At 43.8% G+C, this 25,766-nt stretch overlaps 1 protein-coding gene across 2 annotated transcripts in view; it reads left to right on the forward strand.

Moving 5' to 3' along the window:
- Positions 1–25,766, forward strand: part of ME3 (malic enzyme 3) — a 107,722-nt gene that overhangs the window by 65,584 nt on the left and 16,372 nt on the right. For both annotated transcript variants that reach the window (XM_072326858.1, XM_072326857.1), the window contains 3 exons: positions 13,256–13,331; positions 18,006–18,167; positions 21,123–21,226. In XM_072326858.1, the coding sequence (XP_072182959.1) occupies positions 13,256–13,331; positions 18,006–18,167; positions 21,123–21,226 (342 nt within the window). The remainder of the gene's footprint in view (positions 1–13,255; positions 13,332–18,005; positions 18,168–21,122; positions 21,227–25,766) is intronic.

Here is a 25,766-nt window from a genome sequence, read left to right on the forward strand (position 1 = left end):
ATTACACTTTATTTTAAATCTCCAATAAGGCATTTCTACATAAACCATTTCAGTATAAGTAGGCTATTTTTCCCCTAACGTTTGACCCAAATGATGTCAGCAGATGCAGTCTGCATCTATGATAACATGGCAGAAACTGGAACAACGTTCAGCCTGGTGATTTTCCTGCTTGGGACTGTTGCTGCCCTGCCCAGGTCACCTCCCCTTTGGCTCTGTGTCTCCTGAAGCACACGCTATGAATCCTTTCCTTAGTACAATTACTCCACCAGATTTACACAGCTTTGTAATTGTGCATTTCTCCTTGCTCTGTGTCCTGCTGGGAACTTTGTCTTGTTGGTTTTGGATCACCTCTTCAGTGAATCAAAATCTCCCTAAAACCTCCCAGCTCAACTCTTCGGAAATTTGGAATGTTTGCTGCAGCAATTACCTTTCCATCCAAACCATCACACTTAATGCTCTTGATCAGGCGGGGGAGATGAGAGATATCTCAGCTTAAAATATCCCATGGTGCACCAGCATGGCTTGACTTGTATAGAGCAAGCTTATGGGGGGGAGGGAGGTCTGCAGGACATTATGCAGTCTGTCTGCAGCCTCAGCAGCAGAAATTAGTGACCCATGAATGCAATAAGCTGCTTCCTTGTGTTGAGATCTCTGTTAGCCCCATTAGTGCTTGATTTTATATTTCAGGGCTGAACGTGGTAACATTAAAGTGTAAGCAACTTGCTTACAAGGCAAATCTTGTACAAGAGCATCTCAAATTATTCCTACGAGGTCCAGCAGGGCTTCTCTCATCAGAATGCGTTTATCAGTGTTGGCACAGCTGCAGATTTTGTTTGCTGCATACTGCTGTCGTAACTCAGTGCCTCTTTTACCTTTCCTGGTCTCTGTGTACCAGCTTTTTCACCTGTACGTGTATGGGGCTGGTGTTTGGAGATCTCCTCCCACACCAGCACTCAGCATCCTGTGCAGGTATCAGCAGACTCACCTGCTCCACATGGCATCTGGCACCTGCTGTTCCTTCCTTTTGAAAAGCCATTGAGCCAACAGTCTGAAAACATAGGTTTGTTCTGTTTAGTAGTAGAAAAAAGCCTGAGAAGCTGGGACTACCCCTTCCTTGGAGGTGTTCAAGGCTAGATTGGATGGGGCTCTGTGCAGCCTGAGCTGGTGCCTGATTAAGTGGCTGGCAACCCTGCCCAAAGCAGGTATTTAAGGTCCCTTCCAACCCAAGCCTTTCTATAATTGTAAGCTGGTGTTGCAGGGTCTTGGGGTTGTAACTGCATTAGGAAAATCTGCAGTCATGTTTATCTCTGCAAGTTCTGGAAAGACTGTGAGGGGATGCAGATGCATTCACATTGTGAAGGCCATTAAAAGGCCCCCACACAGTGTGCCGGTCACCAACATGCCAGCCCATCACAGGACCTGAAGGAAGCAATGCCAGCCATCCGTCCCTGGTTATTCACTCAACAGTTGTGCTGGCAGGGGGAAAAGGGATGTACAGAAGCTGAAGTAAGCTGATGAAGGCTCATGGAGGGTAGGTTTGCTAATGTTCAGCAGCTGTGATGCCCTTCTGTGACTGGATGGAAGGGGGATGCTATGTAAATGCTATGCCTTTTCAAAGCCTGAGGTTCCTTTGTCCTCATCAAAAATTTGGTAGGGGGAGGGAATGAAATGTAACAGAGAAGAGACACTAAGCAAGGAAGAGGAGGAGGAGTTCCAGTTAGTTGATCCCCTTAACACAATCACTGTTGTCCTAAGAAAGGCTTCTACCAGCCTGAAAGCTTTAAGACTGTGGTTTGTGACTTTAGATTGAAGAAAATCCTCTGTGCAGAAAAGCACAAAGTAATACCGTGATCTTCTGCTGCTGTTTCATTCTTTTCCAATGTAAAATGTGCATAGTGAATGCTGCGGGTGCCCTTATTCAGCTCAGATCTGAACATCTGCATTGCAGGTAAAAAGGTATTTTTTCAGCTTGGAGGATCTTTTTTTTTTAATCATAACAGTACCACTGAAAAGAAACTCCATAGTTTTTCACAAAGAGAAAGCAGAAAAATGAACTTATTTCAGAGCGTAGAAGAGTTTTAGTTCTTGTGTAATCTTAGAATCATGGAATCAAAGAATGGATTGGGTTGGAACAGACCCCAAGGATCATCAAGTTCCAACCCCCATGACACAGACAGAGCCACCAACCTCCAGATCTTGTACTGGACTAGGCTGCCCAGGGTCCCATCCAACTTGGACTTGAACACCTCCAGGAATGGGGAATTCACAACCTCTCGGAGTAATATTAAGGTAATAGTGAGGAACAGTCTATTATAATGGCATAAACCCACTGCCTCCCATTTGGTATTTGAAAATATATGATTGTCAGCTGCTCTGAAAAAGCTTTTGGCATCCTGAGAGCAGAACTGGAAGATGTTGGTGCATTACCACCAGAGGAAAGACATAGGCACAGGCAAAACTTGATTAGGTTCCTTCTCCTTTAGTGGAGATATGAATATCCACAAGGACTGGTTGCAGAACAATGCGAAGTGTGTTGAGATGAAGTGGAACCCAGAGAATGAAAGCTAACAGGATGCAGATGGTGCTAAAATTAAGCCTGATAGAATAATGATCTTTGTCCTGATGAAAAATGAGCAAGTGGAACATCAGTCAGTCTGCAGAGCTGTCTTGTCAACAGATCAGGCTCTGCTGAGGGCTTTTTTTGTTTGTTTGTTTAATGGTGTTGTGCAGTCTGAGTGACAGGAAAGAAAGTTACCTTCCATTTCTGGACATATTTCAGAAGGACACACTGAGAACAGAGGTGAGGTCCTGGCATTGCTGCCCAGAGAGCTGTGATCCCTGGAGGTGCTCAAGGCCAGGTTGGATGGGCCCTGGGCAGCCTGAGCTGGTGGGAGGCAACTAGCCCAGGGCAGGGGCTGGAACTGGATGGACTTAAAGGTCTCTTCCAACCTAAACCATTGTATGCTTCTATGAAACGTGGAAGTTAGTTAGAACAGGGTAAATCCCATAGACTCGCCACTGGCCACTGAATTGTCTTCAATCAAGTGGGAAGACTGGGCTTTGAATTGTCCGGAAGCTCAAAGGGAGAGGTGGAGCTGGCCAGAAGAAGAGGGTGGCTTGTAGAAGGAAATTCAAGAGGACATGTTCACATTTAACCTGGCATAAATCTGTGCAGCTGCCACAAGGAACAACCGCACCTTAAACAAAAAACATCCCAGAGAGGGAGGAGGGAGAAGAATTATTGAGAATAATGAATAGCAGGATGTAAATTGGAGGGGAAATAACACCAGCCAGCATGAAAACCATGGACAGCAATGTTTATTGGGCTGTGGAGCAGCCTCCCATAGACCTGGGGGCAATATGTGTGCTGAGAAACACTTCTTCACCTCGTTAGTTTATGGAATATTTATATATTAAAATGATACATTTTTTTTCTGACAATTTTTTCTTGAGTTTTCATTTTATGTGATACCGCAAAGCAGCTGTAAGACATCTGCCATGTCTTACATACTCTGTGTGAAAAATGCACATTCTGACAGCAGGCAACTCACAGTCTCTGACTGCGGAAGACTTACTGCAAAAGCCGCTGATAGGTTCTGTATTCACTAAGACAGAACGTGCTGGGTTACATTTCATTTTATCTGAAAGCTAATTGATGCGATATTGTCAAAATAATACCTTTTTTCTTTGACAGACTTTGTCCTCACTTCGTGTTCAATGTTGGGATTCCCTGCAGTGTGCTCTGAAAGACAAAGTGTGGGTCTTGGAAGAATTTTCGCAGCACAGGAAGGAAATGTTATGAGAGTAGGATTTAATTTAGCTTCCCAGAGAGTTTTGATCCCACCTTAACCTCTGGACTATAAAGTAAAATAGAATACATTAAATTATGTGTTTAGCAGTTAAAACAGATAAGAGCTCCTTGATCAACATGTCTGGGCAGCAGCACTGACTGCTCATCTCAACATGGTTCTCTTTGCAACCTGGTATTCTTTCTATTACTAAGATACTGCCAGCATCCAACGCACTTGCTAGTTTAGAACTTGGCTTACAAAAAGGCAGAAAAAGGCCAGGGCTGAGTCAGACTTTCCTGTATTTGAAGCTGTTCTTCAGCTGGGTCTCAAGACATTTGAGCTCAATGAGCTTAAATGGAGTGAAGGATACTGTGTTTGAGACGTGCCCATAATGCTGGAGGCTGGGATCACCGAATGGTGGGATCTTGTCTTTCACCTCAAATCCTGGTCTTTACCCATGTCTATATAATTACACATGCATCCCAGAGCAGTTATGAACATATCAGCATCTCCCTCTCCCTCCTGCAGGTCAGTAAGAAGGGAGTAAGAATCATCTTGCATGCTGCAGAGCTTGCATGCTGCTGGTTAGCTCACCCAGCCTTGGCTCCAGGGGCTGAATCCTTACACAGACCTTCTCAGAGCTCCTCTCTAATACCAGCGCTGAAGCAGCACTTTTGAAAATGACATGGAAATAGCCGTTCTCTTGAAGTTTTGAAAGACAAACAGGATTTAATTCTGAGTTACACTACAACATGACAGTTCTCTGGTTAAACCTTTTCATTCTGAGAATCCAGAAGGAATGAGCAGTTTGAGATAAACCAGAAGCAGTCTGGGTCTGTTCACCTCCTCAGCCCTGGATTATGAATAGGACTGCATGCCAACCTTCTGCATTCTCATACTGCAGCACAGTGGCCACTACCAGTAGTTTCTTTCCTGGTCTTTCTCAATCAGATTCCCACGGAGTGAGAGAACTGGTTATTCTCCAGGCTGTTTCCAAGAAAAACCAGTGAATCTAGGATTCCCCTCAACCTCTGTCTGCTATCCCCATACACCTCCCATGAGCAGTACCTTCTGTTCCCTTCCACACCCCCTTCATCCCTTCTCCATATCCACCTGTGCTCTACTGTAGCCAGCTCGTATTTCCCCCCTTACCTCACCAGCTTTCCAGGGAGTAGCAGGCTCTTTCCTTTTCTTTCCCCATCAATGCATTTTTGACCCTCAGATCCCTGTACCTGTCCTATTTTTCATTGTCTTTCTCCTGCAGGAAGCTTTTTCTTCCCCTTTGCCAGGGCTGGGCTAGCAAGGGCTCAGCAGGAATGAGGTGTGAAGCAACACACATTGTCTCTAGCTGCTATCTCTGTGGCAAGCTGTCAGAATAATTGTCAGAGGAAGGTCTGATCTCCCCTCCCCAGAAAGGTGGGGGCACAAACCTCATTATCTTTTTTCCTTTATTTCAACAGCAGTTTCCATAAAATGGCATCTGGATGAACATCTTTGGGACCTGATACTTGGCAGTTAAGCTGCTTGCCATCCCTTGGGATCATAGAGGTTTCCCCGTGTGGGTTTATGGGGCTATTATGGGTCGTGGTTCTTTCACTACTGTACCTTGGAGCCTTCGTCTTCTGGCTCCCTCTCTGAATGCCTGATGATGACTTTAGGAACATTTGTAGCGCTGATGCAACCACTCACCTCACAGATTAGGATTATTCTAGATTAAATGATAGGATTTTGTCTTATAAATCTCTGGGTAGATTACATTAATAGCTGATTGCTATAGTTGCTTTGTTTCTTTTATATTTTCATCAGAACCTCGCTGTACTGTTCAGTGTCCTACAATTTGCAAAGAAAATTATCTTAAAACAACAAAAAAGTCTCTGGCTTTTATTATAAATGAATCTTTAAGAACAACTGATGAATCACCATGTAGGTTTTGTCCAATATGATGATTAATTGTACTGTATTTAGACAAATCAGTGCATGCTAACACATAATTTCTCCAAAGCCTGTAGCCCACAGGCAGCTATAATCTCAAGCTCCACTAAAGAGCTGAGCAGTTTCAAAGTTTGTTATTCCTGAAGGCTCTTCTCCTGTTCTGACAGAGACCTGAGCCAAAAAAAACAGCAGTAGGGTGCAGGAGGTGGAAGTATCTCTAGAAGCTCACATTGCTCAAGCTGTTAATTTTGTCTTGGAAGTGTAAATAAATATACCCAAATATAAGGCTTTAATAGACCCACGTTTCTACCACATCTCTAGCACAGATGGGCCTTGTATCCACAGAGTGGGTCTTCTAACGTGTTCTCTGGCAAAGCAGGGGCAATTTTCTGTGGTTGGCATGCAACAAAAGCCAAGGCCATTAATTGCTCCCTCCCTCGTGTCTGTCTCCAGTGCAGCAGTGGGCACCCAAAATACCTAGCAGTCATCTGGGCTTGGGGCACAATGCAACCGAACTCAAAAGAGCATGCCTATCAAGGGTGAGCTTTAGATGATCCTCAAAGGTCTCCTCCAAACCAAAGCCCTCTTCCCAAACCAAAGCCCCTTACAACATGTGGTATCTCACTGTGGTTTTCATCACAACTTCTACATTGCTGTTCAGCAGTGGTCTCATGCAGCGTTAGCAGAGGTCTGACTCATCCCTTTTGTTTGTTGCTTTTTTAAATAATGGCTTCCCATGGACTTCCTACCCATTTTGAAGGAAGTCCAGGCCCTACTAAGTCAAAACAGTCTGGGACTTTAACATGGGAAGGGTTTCATGACTGTCAACAGTCGAACATAAAACCATGACAGTGACCTTCAGGTTTTGAGCAGAGACGCTTAACATTTGGCCATGAGTGTTTTTGTTTTGAGAATAAGCCTTTCCTGTCTGAATGGAAGCACTGAATTATGATGCCTGGCTGTCTGACCTAACTATTCTGAATATGTCTGTTTTCTTAACGCTAACCCTCCTGTAGTCCTTATCCTCTCCTTACCTGTGGAGCGAGTTCTCCTCATAGCACCCAGACTAGAAGTTAAGAAGCAGAAAGAAAAATGAAGGAAAATCTTATTTTTTGTTGCTATATTCATAATTTAGCCATGCAGTTTAGCAAACACTGATGTGGTAGCACACACACAAGGAACAAGACTGCTTGCAGGCATCCCTCTTGTCCTGGCCAACAAGCAGTGTGTCAACCAGGGACCTTGGCTTCCATTTTCATCTGCACCCCTTCATCAGTCCCTCTTCTTGGGAGCAATTACTCATAGAAGATGGAGGCTGATACACAATTAAACAAAACAACTTCAAAATCTCTTTTCTGAGATCCAGTAAACAAGATTGATGAATGGCTTGCTGTGCATAAAGCAAGGTGCAGTTGAGTTTTTGCATTCTTTCTGTTAGATACCAAACCCTGAGCAACCCTAGCCATGGTAGTACCTGTAAAAACTGCATAGTATTGTGCAGATACATTCCTCTCTTACTGAGCAAATATCTTTTTCTTTTTAAAACGGTCCCACTTAAAGGACTGAGGGAGGGAAGGAGCAAGAAAGGAAAAGGATTAAGCTGCGTTGGTTGAGTGGGTTGGTTTGTTGTTTTTTGGGGTTTTTTTGTGCTTTTCAACTGATGTCAACTTAGGAGCTTTTTAGATCATAGAATCATAGAATCACCAAGGTTGGAAAAGACCTAAAAGATCATCCAGTCCAACCGTTCACCTATTACCAATAGCTCCCACTAAACCATGTCCCTCAACACAACATCCAGTCGTTCCTTGATCCTTTTAGAGGGTGTTTTGTTTTGTTTTTTCCTCCAGAACAACTTATTTTATGGTCCCATCTCAGCTAGTAAGGGAAATTCATGCCCGTATAAAAATCAGTCATCCAGTGCCATCATCTGTTCTGCTCTGAGCAGAATAGTAAAGTTGGTGGATGTAATTGATGCCGGTCATTCAAAGAGTTGTTACACAGAGCCTGCTAAAGCAAAGGCATTGACTGCATTTGATTTCTGTTTGATTGCATGTCAGAGGCAACAGTAGGTTGGAAAAAAAAAAGGGAGAGACAACACCAGAAGGGTTGCAGGCACAACCACAGAAGCACTGGTGATTGCCAAGGAAAAGCAATTAGGGAAAGAGAGACTTGTAGATAGAAAGGAAGCAAGATTTGGAGCAATGAGGAAAGATATTGCATAATACTTCTCCCTCCCCTTTGTGTTTTGTGAAATGAAGCCTTGCACATTCTCTTTTAATAAAGAATAGTGCTGTAGAGATTGCACTCCTGGCTCCACCATTCACTGTTCATCTAAGAGGAAATACCTCACAAGGCAACACTGCTAACCTCACAGATCGGAAAGAGGAATGAATACTACTTTGCCTTTTTGAAGTAACCTCTCACTGGTTGAAAGCATTGTGGAGTATTTTTGTTTCCTAATACCTGAGGCATGTTCAAATTGCTCCTTCCCATATGTCTAAAATAAATGATTCTTTTTTTTCCCCTGGAGGTGTTCAAGAGATGTGTGGATGTTGCACTGGTTAGTGGGCATGGTGGGGATGGGCTGATGGTTGGACAAGATGTTCTCAGTGGTCTTCTCCAACCTTAATGTGTCTACGATTCTATTCTTATTCTAAAAATCCATCACCACCATCTGACATTGCTTCCTGAAAACAAATCTCTCCTGTCTCATTAGTCCCTGAACTATTTCTAAAATGAGCCTTGCAAGTCTGGGATTGTTTTCATTGTAGATCTGTCACAACGCCACCAGCATGGCCAAGATTTAACCAGTAGAGAAGTCCACAATAGGAAGCTGAGTGGCTTTATAATTCTTGGAGCACTTCCAAGAACTCAGAACACAGAAAGGAAAAGCAAGTGTCACTGACTTAGAGATGAGAAAAGGTGTTGCATGGTGTTGGGTGAATATATATACTCAATAAAATCTAGTCTGACTTCTGTCCCTCAGGGAGTGATGACACACTGGAACAGGTTGCCCAAAGAGGTTGTGGATGCCCCATCCCTGGAGGCATTCAAGGCCAGGCTGGATGTGACTCGGGCAACCTGGTCTGGTGTTTGGTGACCCTGCACATGGAAGGGAGGTTGAAACTGGATGATCATTGTGGTCCTTTTCAACCCAGGCCGTCCTGTGATTCTATGATTCTGCTGTAACTAAAGGTGGCTGTAGTGAAACCAGGGATGCTAAGGGAGCCCTGAAACCCTAACGTAGAGTGGAGCACTCCCAGTTCTGAATTATCTCCACAAAGCTAACAGCTCTACATAAGTTTAACCAGAAGTAGAGGCGCAGTCTATGTGTTCTGGTTTGATGTTTCCGGAGCAGTTGATTTTTAGTGTGTTCTATTTCTTGTGTTTTTACTCCTTTGTGTGTCTGCCTTCCAGCTACCTGCATACATGGCTCCATGAGAGATAAAGATATAGAACAGCTAAATGCATGCAGAATGGTGGGCTGCTGTACAGGTGATGTACAGGTGAATGGCAGGTGATTTTTTTCTGGGTCAGAAAACTAGGCTTTGCGTGTGCTTCACACAGTGTCCACATCACGAAACCTGATTGAAACCACTTATATTTTTAGCATTGTATTTTAATCAGACCGTTTTTATTGAGTCCCAAGTGTGCTCACGTAAAACAGACTCGCTGTCTTTTTGTTCTCTGAAGCAATTTATCAAATGTAATCCCAAGAGAGATGGAGAAGACGTGGTGATGAAGGCAGAATTTGTTGCTTACGCCGCATTCTTTTGTTTCAGAATGCTTAGCCTGCATCTTTTCCTCAGAAAAAAGATCAAGATAATTGATTTTACTGCCACTTGGATGTTTCTTATTTACTGCTGGCCTGTATTTCTCAGTATTCAGAGCTCTACCTGCTGTCCTTCAAAGTATAAATAAGCTTTTACCTCTGCTCATAGCTGTCTGCCCTTGAAAGAAACTTGGCTGCTAATCTTTTTCCTGTTCAGTCATCAGCAAACCTTTTGCTGAGTTCAATTTGCAGACCTCATTTTTTCCTTCTGCCTGGCTTGTAGAAGGGATTTTATGAAAGATTTACCTTCAGCCAATTTTAAGCATCTTATTTCAATGGGTAAAGTTGGCCAGTTCATCTCTATGGGTAACCACTGCTGCCAGCTGGGAGAGCACGACCCTCACGGGGACCTCTCTGAATGGGGACTGACCTGGGACTCCTAAGAGCATTGCAAGTCACTTACCTTTTAACTTTTTAGCTAAAGTCTGACACTTTCTGAATGCCTGAATACCTCATGGAGTCCAGAGTGCCTGGACCAGGTTCAGGTCCAGCTGGGTGCCTCGAGGTATTGGAAACATTTGTGTTTTATTGAAACTGGGCCTTTGGCTTTCTGATTCAGCACTGAAGGAATACGAGGTCTGATTAAGTACCCAGTTCCCCATGTGGCTGTGTCAGCAAGAGATGTCACCTTACCCAGATGCATGGCCCTTTCTGCTCCTGGAGGTTTCCATTTCAAAGCCATTAATTCTTAGTCTAAATTAAGCAATCCAGTTTAGTTTGGAGTAAAATACTGAGCAGTTTTTCATCTGAATTGCTCCCTGCATGTGACTGCAGGGAAAAGCAGCTGGAACTAAAAACATGGTGCACTGTCATAGCCTGGATGCAGTCAGTCTATGCCATGGACATTTTGTTTCAGAAAAGGATCCAAGGAATTCATCATGGAAGGTGCTGATTAACCATACTGTCGAGAAAGGGAATGCAAATTCTGAGGGGGATGCCTCTCCCTGCCTGGTTCTCAGACACCAGCCTCACTACTGGTGCCAAGCTAGCCCTTCCTCAGGCAGAACATGTCATGGTGATAGCACTGAAAGCAACACTCCCAAGCAACGCTTTGAATGCAGTCAATAGATTTCAGAAGGCCCAGACTCTCTTCTCCCAGATCTGGAGGGACTGGAAGCCATCCCACTGCCCTCTTCATTTCATATGCAGCAGCAGCAGGACTGGTGGTGGGTGGGCAGTTGGGTTTTAGGTTCTGCTGTGAGCAGTAAGTGTTTTTCTAAGATTAAATAGCTGGTGGACTCCCTTCAGCACCAATGGCATTTGATTGATGAGGCACACAACCAGACAATGAAAGAATAGGTGTCTTTATTATTTATGGAAAATGCTGCATTGAAACAATGCCATTCTTTTTACGAGCATGTCTTAACTTGGAATATCTGCAATGATGTTACTAATTAGTGCTTTAAAGTCTTGGATAATAATTCCTTTCTAAATGTGGATGGCAGCAATACAGCACCCCTTTTTATGAAGGTTAACATCTGTGAATAATGCTTTTGAGATAGGCCATGTGTATGTGATTAGCTCATTGGTTACTGGGCACCATTTTAAAGAATTACACTGAATAAATGAGCCATTAGTTTCCTTTTCTTTTTTTTTCCCCATTTCTGATCTTTTTGTGTGATTGCATCTTGATCAGTGTTGAAGTCAGCACTTTTATTTTTCCTCTCTTCAAAGCAATCCTTCTCTTCATTAGGATTCCCACAGTAGACTGTGGGAAGATATCTGCCCTCCTGAAAGAGCTGTATGAGAGAAGACCTTGCCAGAGAGAGCAACCCAATTATGTTTGTTTATTCATCGCTCATGTGGATGTACAATGGAAGTTGTTTTCAGTCTCCTCTAAAAATATGACTTTTTATAGCTAATATTTCACCAACCCCAAACTGTGACCTGATCTGAACTTTCAGGGGCTGAGCCATAGCAGGGACATGTCAGCAGCAATAATGTATTTCTCCATTGTTCCAGATGCAGTGCCAATCGGTAGTACAACTTTTGCTTTTGTGAGCAGATAACAAGGCAAAGAAAATGTGTGCTTCATCCTGCCAAGAGGAGTCATCAAGTTAGAGCCCCTGATTTGTGCTGATTACAGGACACTAAGAGCAGCATAAACAATTTGCCCCGAGACGTGGAGGAAACTGCTGCTCTGGGGTTAGCGATGCTAAAAATGAGCATCAAAAAAACTCAAAATATCTGAGCAGAGAGCAGTCAATGTGAATATTGTTTTCAGTAATAATATCAAAGAAGAGAAAAATAAGCCACAAGTCTAAAAATATGTTCCTAGAACGCTGTCTTCCAGTTCCTAATTTTATTAAAAAGAAGACGTTTTAATTTAGACATTGGTGGACTTTGTGTGGAGATGCGTTTAGTCTCAGTGCAATGAGGTATGCGATTGCCAGTGCAGACACTTTGTACTAAGATTTCATCCAAACATTTAACTTTCTGTTTTGTTTCTCGTAGTTTTGGATGTTTTTCTTTTGTCTTGCATTTGTTGAATACAAGTGTCAAAAATCAGGGTCATATATTCAGGAAAAATAAGGCACTATAAGGCTAAGTGACTTGCCAAGGCAGTCACCATGGCAAATACTGACCAGTGTGTTCACATTACATAGATTCACTGTGACCACTGATTTTATGGCGACAGCTGAGGAATAGCAGTGAGTTACAGAGTGAAGCTGTATATGAATATCAAGCCCTTGTTTTAGACAGCCAGTATTTCCACTTCTTAAATATGATCACTTTTTAAAGGCATTGGCAGATGTAGCCTTAAGGCCAGAGCTATATACAAGCTCAGGCTGGATGAGCAGAGCAAGACAAGCTTCCCTTGCCATGTTTACAGTCCCTTGAGACATAGGGCAAAATGGGATACAGCTGCTGGGAGCAAAACAGACTCCTCTGAGATCATGTGGTGCAGGTTGATGAGAACCCCAGACCTAGAGGGGTGCCCTCTGCTTTAGGCTGGGTCTAACTTTAGTTGTTTACAGCAGAGCTGTTAATACCAAAAGACATTGTTTGGCCTCCTGATGTAGTCTGTTGATACAGGCAATTCTGGAACACAATTCAGCTCCATCCTGGATCCATCTCTCACATACGTCAGGTGATCAAACTCCGGAAGAGTTTATATGTTTTTAGAGTTCCACTGAGTAGAAAGGGGATCCAAAATATCTAGCTCTGCACTTGCCATAAAGACTGCTGTCCATCAGGAGCTGGACTCAATGACGCTCATGGGTCCCTTCCAACTCGGGATATTCTATGATTCTACAGCTGTTGACACTGGTAGCTGGGTGAGCAGGATCACGCTTTTCATTGCTTGAACTGCCAGCAATAAGCTCATCATCAATGAACATGTAACAAGGCTTGAGGTAAAGCTGTCAGTCTCCTTTGCAGTTACCAAAATGATTTTAACAAGAAAGCTCGTCTGGATTAAGGCAGAGTTTACTCCCTAAAACAAAGCCATTTCACAAGGCTGAAATGTACAACACTAGTGGTTATTTGAGTGAACTTGCATTAATGATCTTGAGCCTTGGTTTTTTGGAACGAGAATGGAACTATTAGCAATCCCTTGAGGTCTCATTCCCATGCAAGTGAATTCTCTGATCTTTTGCTCAATCGCTCACTTCTTTGAATGAGTTTTGCCAGTTGTTTGTGTTGTTTGTTTTTTTTTCTTGGAGTAACTACTTTTAATACAAAACTTTTTATTTCCTAGGGGGTTGTTTATCACCATCCATGACAAGGGCCATATTGCAACAATGCTAAACTCTTGGCCTGAGGAAAACATTAAGGTATGTGTCATGTCTTCTTTGAGCTGGGTAATTAAAAGGAGTTGGATGTAAAATGGGATGTTGAATGGCACTCTTTGGAATAATTACATAATCGCCTATTTTAAAAGACCATTAGGAAGTATTCCCAGTCTCAGAAAGTTTCCAGGCTAGTGGTTAAACCTGAGATAATCTGTCATGTGCGTATGCAGTCAAGAACATCTTTATTAAAGTTAGCAGGACCTTGGTCAATAAAAAAAGCATGCACGATAATGAATTCATACAGAAAGGTGTTAGTGAAGATGTAACACTTGAGTGTTGAAGCATGCTGTGACTCACTCACAACTTGTTAGATGTACCAAAACTCTTTAGGATATCTCCATAACTGAGTTGCTTGTAGGACTCCTTCCCAGTCCCGGTGAGTCACGCAGCGTTCAGAACACTGCCAACTTTGCAAGTAATATTTGATATCCAGCAGCTGAAGAAATTACAGACACCCCACCCAGAAAATAATCTTTTGAAGCATTGCTCGGTAAGGCTCAGGGCTGGGCAAGTCCCTGGCATAAAATACAGTCAACACTTAAGACAGGTCATGTCAGTTACCTTTTTTCCAGAAGATGTAATCCTATTCCTTGTCTTTGCAACCTGGATATTTTGTCCAGACTCAGTCCAGAAATGTCAGTATTTCCATTTGTTTCTGATCAGGATTGTGAGCAGAACTCATTCTGGCCAATAGGTGTTTTTGCAGATGGGGAAGCCAGCATGGAGAGATTAAACTCTTGTTGAAACATCCCTCTCTGGCACCCAGAACAGACTACAGGAAGAGCAGTAATCCATAAAGGAGATTCAGACACTCTGCTTTCTGGATTTGTCAAACTATGAAGGCAGTAACCAGCATCAGTTTTGGACTGCAGGGTTCCTTAAGTGTTTGCACGCAGATGTTGCCACACCTGAACTGGTAGGCATCTACACACCTGAGATTTTGAGATAAGTAGGGAAGTACCTGAACTGCACCCTGGAGGGACCCAGTTACTTGAACAGGCTCAGACCACACTGAACACTAACAAAACTGAGTCCCTTTAAGTGAAGAAACATCTGGAGGTGCTATCCCACTTTGTGCTTTAGAGCCTTCTTAGAGCTTTAAGCCAACAGCATTTACTGTGGCAATGGGAAATGTTAAGCTGTGTTCCTGGGTCCTCTGGAAGGGCTGGAAGAGCACTCTGCTGAGTTTAGCAAAGCGTCAGCCAAGCTCTGCCCACCTCCATCTCTCCTGTTGAATCTGGGCTGCTCTGAAGGAACCCAGGTGCCAGAAGCAGAATGAACAAGAAGTCATTTCAGAGCAAACTCGTGCAGGAGCGTGGGATTTTTGTGTCTCTTCCAAGACTGCTAATGAATCTTTCCAAGAGGAAGCACTAGGTAAAATATGGGCAGACCTCTGTTAGTTTTCTCTGTTTCCTTAACCTTGTACTCTTTTCTGCATGATGGCCCAATTACAGCATGAGGAACGCAGAGAGTTGTACAGGATAGTGTTGTGGTAGGGTGTTACAACAGCTATGGGTTGAAACCAACTTTGATGGTTGGACTAGATGATCTTAGTGGTCTTTTTACCTCAAACTGAGCATAATACAGAAACTTCCCTTTCCCAGACAAGTGTTCAGCCTGCAAGCTACTTAACCAACATTACTACCTTCCTTCCTTCACTCTGTCTCTCCTTCCATAGGGTACTTCCCCTGGGAAGTGCACTCAGCACCGCTTTTAGCCAAAGACACAACCAGAGTCATCAGAAAGATGTGCAGCACAGCTGGAAGCAGAAAGCAAGATCCACATCATTCTCACTGTTAACCCTGTGATTCAGTTAGAGGGGTCTGCCCTGCTCAGTCAGAGATTACTGTCCTCTTCATTGAGTTTTTGTTGAGTTTTGATCAGACGGACGTAAGCAATTAAAACATTACTTTAGTATGCTTGCGTATCAGGTATCCGCTAAAGCTTTGCTTATAGTTTGTTTGAGTTTTTTTTTAATGCAAAGACCCACAAACAAACATGAAGCTGTTTTCCCCTGGGTGATACAAGCAGTATCAGAAAGCGTTCTGTGCTGCATTTTCTGTTCTTCTGTTCTCCTTCAGCGTTGCTTTGGAGATTTGTGTTAGCACATCTAACACAGAAGAAATGTTCTCTGTTTCACAAGCATACAAGTGCAATGGAGATGTTTTTAGGCTTTTCTGCATAGTCAATTTTCACTGTCTTTAATGTAATTTGCATCAGCTCCTGGATAAACCTGTAGCAGTGCATGTGTTTGCTGCTTTCCCTATTCCCAATACAGCCCTCCGGTCCCAATTGCATCCAGGGTGTGGTGAAGGAGTGAGAGCACACCCAAAAACAGATGGAGCCCACCCAAAAAGAGTCTTTCCCATCACTAACACTTCACATTGACTCAGAAGGAAAAACAAATAGGAAAATGTCCCAAAAGTGGGATAAATGTGCAAATCGCTGTCATGATCATGAATTTCCCATAGCCGGGCTTGTTCAGCCTCTGGCCCGGTAGGTTTTTAGCCATTCCACTTTTAATGGTCTTTTCACTGAATTTTCAATTACTTTTAGGAATTCAAAGTCCTATTGACAATGGACTGGCAACAAGACAACAACAAACATTCTTAATGTAGGATTTCAAAATACTCCTTATTACCTAGAGATTGTCACTATTCCTGTGTGCCTTACACCCTGGAATCTGTCATACACGGTATCACCCTGAAACTGAGCGGCTTTTCTTGCGAAAGGGCAAAATAGATGTAAAAAGCAGAATAGATGTTTCCTGTGTGTTTTCAGTGTACCCTCAGGCTTATTCCTGAACTATGTAATGTAGTATCATTCTGAACTGTTACAAACATCGGTTTAGGCTGAGGAAGAAAATAGCCTTGGGAGGTGTGCATAGTTTACATTGAATAAGAGGGTGATTGTTCATTGTGAATCCCATGTGCACGACTTTTAAGTCCTTCCATGGCTTCTCCCTTTAATCATCTGAAATATGCAGGGAAAAGACACTGAAAGAAACCAGTGTGCATCTTCCTGAAATGGAAAAGTGCAGCAAAAGGTTTATTCCATTCCTAAACAAGGAAATGCTTTGCTGTCCCAGCATTAAAGCAACACATCTGTATTATCCCCACCCCCCAAAAAAAATGAAGTCCATCTGTTGAGATTGCAGCTATTGCCCTATTCTTCTATTTCTTAGTACAGCACACAAGTGTCTTCAGTTTAATGTTAACACTGTAGTTCTGCAAATAAAAACTTCTTTGCAGTCTTCTCCTTTGGAATCCAAGCTAGACTTGAGCTGCCTGCAGTCCATTTGATGTCAGCACTCTGAAGTGCTGGGACAGTGGTGGAAGTGGAAGTCTGTTGGGGTGTTTGCAGCTTTTTTCCACCATGGAACTGAGCTCCGGTGTTGTCTTGTTCTGTCTGTATTTCAGAACTGCCCACAGAAGTGCCTGAGCTTGGGGACAAAACTGACAAATAGAGAAGTTAGCCTCAAATTTATAAAGCATGGTGAAACCTGCTTGGTCCTGTACTTCCCAAGGTCCCAGTGCTGTACAGGGTGGGTTGAATAGGTCAGCTTTAAGCCTCTACTATGGACCTCATTAAGCATACTTTTATTTTTATCTTTATTATTTTATCTCTTTCTTGTCACAAAGAAGTGATACAATAATGAGCAAAACAAGAAGTTATGGAACAGAGACTCTTGAGGGGTAGTACACTGCACTGTTGCTGAAATACAAGAAATTGATTTCATGAAGAGTTAAATAGCAATCTCACCTGGGTGGCAAAAGTATCTAGTGCTAAATACGTAGAGTGGGAGCGCTTCAGCCCACTCTGCTTGCCCATGCTGATGGCTTCTGTCTACTGTCTTGGAGTTTGGTGTACCAGAGACCAAGGGAACCTGCTGTAATGATTTTTACATTGGTTTTCGTGCTGGCTGCTCCACAGCAAGTCTTCAAGAGTGGGCAGGCATGAACTTGTTACTTCACAGAGGCATTTCATAAGCACAAGCACTTCTGAGCAGAGCTCTTTTTCAAGGCCAAAAAGAAAGTCAAAGCCAGATCTCATTTGTGCAGCTGCTGGTTGTGCAGGCGGGGATACATGAAGAGCCATGCCCTCTGGGTTCTGCTATGTGTGAGCTGAAATGCTGGCAAGCAGAGCTGCTGCTCTCCCACACTGGGAGTAGTTACCCATCAGCACATTATCTCCATCCCCAAATGAGCAGCCCTGTATCACTAACAGATAAGTAAAAAACATCGAATCATGAAGGTTGGAAAAAACCTCTAAGACCATCTAGATCAGTCCCGGTCCACCCCTACCATGTCTATTAACCATGTTCCTCATTGCCACATCTCCACAGTTCTTGAGCACCTCCATGGACAGTAACTCTACCATTTCCCTGGGCAGCTGTGCCAATGCCTCACCACTCCTTCTGATAAGAAATGTCTACTATCCAACCTAGACCTCCCCTGGCACAACTTAAGACCATTACTTCTCATCCTAGAGACCATTACCTCTTGTCATATATATTTGGTGGCGGTGTTATGCAGAAGGAACAAATATCCATTGCACAATGCAACTGCAAAATGGCATTGATGCGAAAACCATGGTGCTGGTTTTGTTGTTTGAGCACTGACAGCTCCATTCAGCAGTGTCTTTTGGTCCTCCTAGGCTATCGTGGTGACAGACGGAGAGAGGATTCTCGGCTTAGGAGATCTAGGAAGTTATGGTATGGGTATCCCGGTGGGGAAGCTTGCTTTGTACACCGCGTGTGGTGGAGTTCACCCACAGCAGTGTCTCCCTGTCCTGCTGGATGTTGGCACAGACAACGAGGTAAGACCTAGAGATGTTCATAAACCTGCCAGGGGGGAGGAGGAATTGAAATTAATGCTCAGCTGAGGCCAGTTCCCTAAATGTGGAAGCAAAGCCAGAGACATCCAGGATGAGACAATGGCTAGACCAGCACTGCAGGGAAGGGACCAGGTTGCACTGTTGTTTGATGCTCATGAAACTTTTGCTATTATTGGAAACTGAAATGAACACTGAACAGCCTCATGGTCCCCTGGAGTGAAGTGTGTTGCCATTTGGAGCTGAAGGATCAGCTCCACCTTTCAGCTTGTCCATGTGAGATAAAAGACTTCAGACAGGAAGATCTAGATTTATTCTTCTCATGGTAATTGTGAGAAAACAGATACCCATGTCTGAAGAGAGATGATGGTATTCCAGAAAACAGGGAATCCCTGCTGGGTGGTTTGAGGATGATTAATTGCAGTGTATTGTCGGCATGCACACTTGGCTACACGTGATAACCAGACAGGAGGACTGCATCTGTTTGCAGATTTTTTGCCTTCTGACTCTGGCTCAGAAAGTGCAACATTTTAGGTATGCCGGGATGCACATCAGTGAGGATGACTTTGTTTTACAAGGAATATGCTGTCATTGTATGTGATGACCAGGCTTTGTCCACTGATGCAAATTGTATTTGTGCCTCACTGACCCTGAGGAAACCAAACACATTTCTTGAGAGAAACAGAAAACTGGGGTGTAAAAGCTTTAAGCTTGTTATGAAGACAGATGCTACCATGATGCTTGCATGAGTGCCTGATGTTTTCCGAAGCGCTCACTGGAATTTGAACAGAAAGACAGCAGATGGCCATGGATAACATCTAAGTTGAGGCTGCCAATTAGCTTTTTGATCTGTCTCAGGGCTGTTTTATCCCTCTGGCACAGTGATCTATCACAGACTGGTAGAACATAAGGTGTATTCCATCTCAGCCTGATCCACAGCCTTTCCTGAAAACTGGGATCTCTGAGTTTGGACCTTCTGAGGCTAAAGCAGGATGCTTCTCACTTTTTGTCATTTCCACTCCATAAAGGAGTGCACTTCAGCTTGATCCTTTCATCTTTTCCTCTTCCTCCTCCCTCGTGCTTTGCACACCACTGAGTGCTGCACGCTCTGAGCTCCCCTCCAGAGGCACGTGGGTCTAAGTGCTTCCTCACCCATGGGCAGCTTCTGTTCACACGTGTCAATCTGTTTCAATCTTAGCATCCACCGAGGGACACTAAAATTCTAAATGACACTACTGATTTCTTAGGCATCTCCAGAAGTCAGCTGGTGTCAGAGAAAGGGACTGCCTCAATCACTCTCTTGGGCAATTTTATTCTGCCTAGGATCAAGTTTATCTTATATGACCTCAATATTCTCTGTAGAAGCAGTTTTCGCAGCTGGGATTACAATATGGAAGTTACTGCTTTCCAGCAGTATAATCATTGTATTTACTTGCAATAAAAATAATTGATTTATTTCACAGCTTTTTTATAAACCCAGCCCAACCCAGCCCTAACCACATTCTAGTAACTTCCTGCCCCACGTGTAAACTCATTTATCAGTATAGAAACAGCCACCTCCTGTAGGCATTCATCCTGTTCATCTCTGCCTATCGCTATATGGTGAGCCTGGGGCACCTCAGGTAGAATGGAGTAAGTACATCAGACATATTATGCTTTTAGCAACAGTTCCAGCTTCTCTTTCTGACAGTCCATAATACTTGGTAGGCTGTCAGCAAATCAGTCCTTTCAGAGCTTGGCCTTTTTCAGCTTGCTATTGAGGGAATGCTATACTCCATGAACAGCTCCAGAGTCCTGAAAGAACAATGTGAATGGGTCTGCTCTGCTTCATGGCCCCAAAGAGTTAAAGCATCAAACTCAGAGGAAAACCTCTCTCATTTTCCTTCTAAGGAAACATCTGTGTCTGTAAAAGCAGATCTAATTTTAGCCCACCTGCCCATATCTGGGGCCATATGGCTGCTGGACAATAGGTTTGCAATGGCTTGTCCCCTTTTCATATTGATGATTCAGTTCCTGAAATCAGAAGGGAAGTTGGGTTGCTTTGCAAGTGACTCACTGAGGTGTTGGCCCACCTGTGTCCTGCCACTGTTTGCTCCATGATTTTCCCCAAAATACCTGTTATTTTCATGCTGAGTCAATTCTTTTTAGATGGCTTGACAATCCTCATTTACCACCTGGTGGATTCGTTTGGCGGAGCAGCCTGCTTTTATATTCACAACAAGCACTGAAAACTGAATGAATCTGTTGTGAAAATCCCATATGCCTTTGACAACTGCAGACAACTGGAGTGGAGTGAGAGCTAGGTGAGGGGCTTGGGCACACCTCAGCATCCCATCACAGGTTCTGGTCTGCTCTGGGCCCAAAAGCTCAAATTACCCTAGCCATAGAATCATGGAATCCTTAGAGTTGGAAGGGAACTATGAAGGTCATCCAGTCCAACTCCTCTGCAATGAAGGACATCCACAGCTTGATCAGTTTGCCCAGAGCCTTGTCATTTTGGTCAGTCATCACTTCAGATGATTTTCATTGCTCAAACTACTGTTTATGGCCACATCTTTCCCAGTAACCTCCAGTGCAAAATCAAGTGCTAACTGAAGAGTAAACACTCCTCTCACAAAGTCAGCTTTATTCACTGGGAATGAGATACCTCGGCAGGGAGTCTTGGTGGAGCTGTGGGGGAGATGCAGAGCTCCATTGCCTACTGCAGTTAAGGAGCATCACACCCCTCTGACTTTATTCCCACAAAAAGTCATCCCGTAGCACAGCCGACTTCTTACAGATGCACTTTCTGCTCACAAAAAGCTACGTGATCTGGTCTTCGCTGCAAAGTGAGTAGCAATAATGTGACCGCAACAAGCAAACTTTCTTGGGTAGGCTGGGCCATAAATCTCCACCCAGCCGTGGATGAGATGCTGTCAACAGGATTGCTTTGTGTCCTAGGCTCTCCTGAGTGATCCACTCTATATTGGACTGAAACACAAGAGGGTCCGTGGGAAACAATACGACGAACTGATTGATGAGTTTATGCAGGCGGTTACCGACAAGTAAGTGGTGTTACATACATGGCTCCTCTGAGCTGCTTCCATTTAAGAACAAATGTTGCAACTCTTGAAATAAACATTAGCGTAATGGATGGTTGCAGGCAAAGAAGGGTCATTTAAATGCAGGTCTCCTGGGTGGCCTACAAATGACTCTTTGTGCTTGAGCGCTCTGCGTCAAAATTATTTATGTCTTCAGAGAGCTGAAACGGGACTGACTATTTATAACCATTTCCTGTCCATATAGGCCAGAGGTGTCAAACATATGCCCCGTGGGCTGGATCTGGTCTCCATCATGCATTTATGAGACTCATTCAGCATAGGCAGAATCTAAACTTTGCTTTGTTTACATTTCATACAGGATGTTTCTAGCTCTCACCATTATGGGGGAGATCTAATTGGAAATGGCGTGCTGCTGAGTGTGATGGTGTCTGTGTGAGCTGCAAGCAGCCTGTCTGTCACTTAGCTGAAACAGCAGCTTCCCTGTTGGTGTGATGAGGCCACGTTTTAAGCGTTCCCTCCTTCCAGAAAAAGAGAAAACTCATTAAAATCTACATGATTTGTGGAGAGATTACCATGAGGAAGAAAGTGAGAACTGCTTTTTAAGAAGAAAATAATAACTGGAAAGCCCCAAGCACTTAAGCAGCTTCTGCCCTTTCTAAAGCAGCAGAGGACACTGGTCAGGAGTGGCAGAGAGCTGAATCTGTGCCTGATTCATGGGCTGCTGTTCATCTGTGCACTGTAGGTGTGTTGTGGGGTCTTTCCTTCACAGCCAAAGGAGTTATGTTTGATCTTCCCTTGTTCTGTCTTTCCAGCTGGCAGTATGTGTGTATTCCTGCATAAATGCAAGGGAGTGGGTGGTACATGTGTCATCAGCACTAGGATCATCAAGTCTCCTTAGACAGCCCCTTCCCATCCTCTGAGAAGCACGTCTTCAAGTAGGATCTGACCGCCCATCTGGAGGGATGTAGGGAACAGAGGCAGCAGTGCTGAGGACCATCAGCCACAGCTGGTGAACCGAATTTTGAGAGATGAGTGCATCATGGGGAATTTTGGCATCGTGATGTTGTTGCTCCATGCAGCATTATGCTGCACACTGGGCATGTGCAGTGCTGCAGTTAGGATGGGAGAACCTATGATTTTGTGATCTCCTCTGCTGCACGGCAGCATGATGTAGACATGCCCTGTATGATGGCAGGCCAGTACCTCACCCCTCCCAGCTGCATGTGCCTACAGCTGTGAATGTAAACACAGCCACACAGCCTTGCCTGCTGCATTCAGAATACCTGAGGATGACTGCAGCAAAGAGACTGTTGTGCCTGTACCACACATTGGTACCACACACAGTGATACTGCACACAAGTTCAGTTGTTTGGGGATCCAGTAATATCTTTCCTCCTTCTCTTTTGGATTGCCACAAACCTCTTGCAGTCTGTAAGCCTCCTTTGCAGCTTGGTGTTCATGAAGAAATGGTGACTGTTTCCTGAGGGTACTTCTTCCCACAGAAACCATTTGTCAGTTCCTTTGCAGGAGTGCTGCCCACACCACCAAATCACTGCTGGCTCAAGGGACATTTGTCATTGACGTGGAATGTGTCCAAGCCCACAAGAAAGCCAGGGGATTGAAGATTTACTGTCCTAATGGAATAATAATATTAAGCAGATGTCAACTTTCGAGAGCTGGAGACCTCTACAGTCAGTAGAAAGAGCTCCTGGTCTCATTACAGCCACCTTAAAATGAAACCAGGAGTGTGTCTGAGGCTCCAGAATTAGCGCTTACAGTAGATTGCAATAAAGTTTGGCTTCTGGGCAATTTTAGAAAGAAAAGCCCTTTCTGGAACACCTGGATAAATTTCTGCATGGTACCTAAATCTCCATTCATTACTGTTTCACTTAAAATGCATAAAATGACCGAGCTCTCTAATAACAGCTCCAGATTGTGCATTTTGCCCCTCTTGGGAGGCAAGCACATGCAAACTTTGGCCCATTGAGCTTACCCTCTAACTGAATGAAATAGCTTGGCAAATTGCTGATCTCTCGCAATGACTAATAGGCTTTGTAGGAGAGTATACACTACTTCTGTTTTCTGATTCTCAGTTACCATGGTAAAGGGTAGGTCAGTCTCATTCTTGAACTGGCACATTTTTGTAGGGTGGAATAGCTGCTCACCCATAGTGTCCAAGGATTACATCAGAGTAACCCATAGAATTTCTGAGGCTGACAAATATGAGGTTCAACAACTCCAAATGCAAGGTCTTGCATGTGGGTTGCAGCAACTCACAGTTCAGTACAAACTAGGGGATGTAAGGATAGAGCCAAAAAGACCTTGGGGGTACTGGTGGATAGAAAGCTGGACATGGGCCAGCACTGTGCCCTTACAGCCCAGAAAGCCATCTGTGTCCTGGCCTGCAGGGTGAGGGAGGTGAAGTTTTCTCCACTAAGGGTGGTGAGACACTGGCATCGGTTGCCCAGAGAGGTGGTGGATGCCCCATCCCTGGGGACACTGAAGGTCAGGCTGGATGGGGCTCTGAGCACCTGATGGAGCTGTAGGTGTCCCTGTTCCTTGCAGAGGGTTGGACTAGATGGCCTTTAAAGGTCCCTTCCAACTCAAACAATTCTATGATTCTATGATATATGAGCAATTTAAGGTTGAAATCGATACTCTCTGAGAGATGCTGCTGTGCTGGGTCTTACTCCAGTCACTCCTGTAAGTTCTGTCATACATGAGCAGCGCAGCTTAGTGGCTCCAAGCAGCAGGAGGTGGTGATGGACATCCTGTCCCCAGTTCCTGGCTCCATGACTGAGGCCATGCTGGCCTTGGCTGCATGCTGACAGATGCTGAGCACATAGCCTGAGGCTGAGAGGCACCACACTCCAGAAGCCTCATTAAGCTGTCTTAGCTTCACTCCTGTTTCCTTTCCCATCAGTGCTCATTAACAGGGTAACTGACAAGACTGAAGCTTTCTCTTTTATCAGCCTCTGCCATATGGCCAACACAGAAGACATCAGGAGATCAGGTGCTCAGCTTCTCAAAATGGGAGAAGAGTGAAAATAGCTCTGCTGAGTTAGTTTTTATTTGTGTTTGTTTTCTATCTGATTCTTTGTGGATTATTGGATATAATCCTTGTCCATCTGCCCCAGTTACCACAGCCAGAGGGACTCTGACATGATCCAGAAGTGATGGTGATGGGAAGGATGCTGTCCCACCCTCGTGTGGATGAACTCATCAGCCATCTGCTGTTATCTGCTTTTAGCCACTGGATGATATTCAACGTCAAAGAAAAATATTTAGGTTTTATTAGCTTGATTTGCCATTACTGAACAACTATTGAGCTCCAGACATGCTGCTATGGGATCTCTGTTGTAACAAGCTTTATACATTGCCTGCAAATCCTTTGGGATAATGCAGGTGTTGGAAAGCCTTCTGCCTTAGGCTTTCTGTCTTTTTCACCTCAGCCAGATTCACCACAACTGGCTTAGAAGGATGTAACTAGAGAAGATCTCTTTGGGCTCCATTCTTTGTTGTTCCCCAGACACCATAGCTTTCCAGCAGGCACCCTGTCCCCAAGAAACCTTGTGCCTCCAGCTGTAGTCTTTTCCCAGACCTGGTACAAGGACCACAAAGTCATTTTGAATAAGATAGTTCCAGTTGTGTTTGTGATGCAGGTCCCTGGAGTGGAATTTCTAAACCTGGGACCTGGGGCTCTAAACATTATATTGGCTGCAATTGGCCTAATTTTGCCAAATTGCCATCAGTTGGCTCATGTTCTAGCATAAAATCAACCGCATCTTTGTTTCACAGTGATAACTCTCGTTACTGCTTCATCTGCTGTAACAATCATGGCTTCATAATGTGGATCCAGCTTAATGACTTCTTAATGCGGTCCAGCTTTCACTGTGCTGTAATTAACCTGGCAGTCTACAAACCTGACTCGTGTTGTTTCCATTTCAAAACAAAATAGCAGATAAGTCTGTGTTTTCTAACTTATCTCTTCATCTCTACTACAGTGATATAATCTGTGCTATTAAATCACATCACAGTATTGACTGAGAACTTCAGAACCTTAAGGTCAACTTTTATTTTAATTCACCAGAATTTTAGTTTTCATTTTAATGTTTTAAATGGAAAAGCTTCTCTTCATCTCAACTATGTGGAAATCTTAAAAACGAGCAGCTTTTTTTGATGTTAAATCTACAGTTATTTCCCAAGCATGATTTTATGATGACGGGCTCTTTTACAGGCAAATTGAGTTTTCTTGGAAATCAGAACTTTGGTTGCTGGTATATCAAGCAGCAGTAGTACAATGTCAAAGACAAGGTCAAAGATGCTTTGAGCTCACTTCTGCCTAGCTTTATATAACAGTATGAGTAGCAGTTGTATTGCATCAAAGCAGATGACGTATGTCATGAATGAGTGAAAGCTATGCTATAAAATCATAAGTTCATGGCTTAGACTGAGGCTGGATGAACTCAAAGAGGTACATACACACGGGGCAAGCTGCATAATGAGATTGTTCTGGCAGTCCTTTGAATCATGAAGCTAAAAG

The sequence above is a fragment of the Excalfactoria chinensis genome, chromosome 1 (genome assembly GCF_039878825.1).
Source record: "Excalfactoria chinensis isolate bCotChi1 chromosome 1, bCotChi1.hap2, whole genome shotgun sequence".
Classification (NCBI taxonomy): domain Eukaryota; kingdom Metazoa; phylum Chordata; class Aves; order Galliformes; family Phasianidae; genus Excalfactoria; species Excalfactoria chinensis.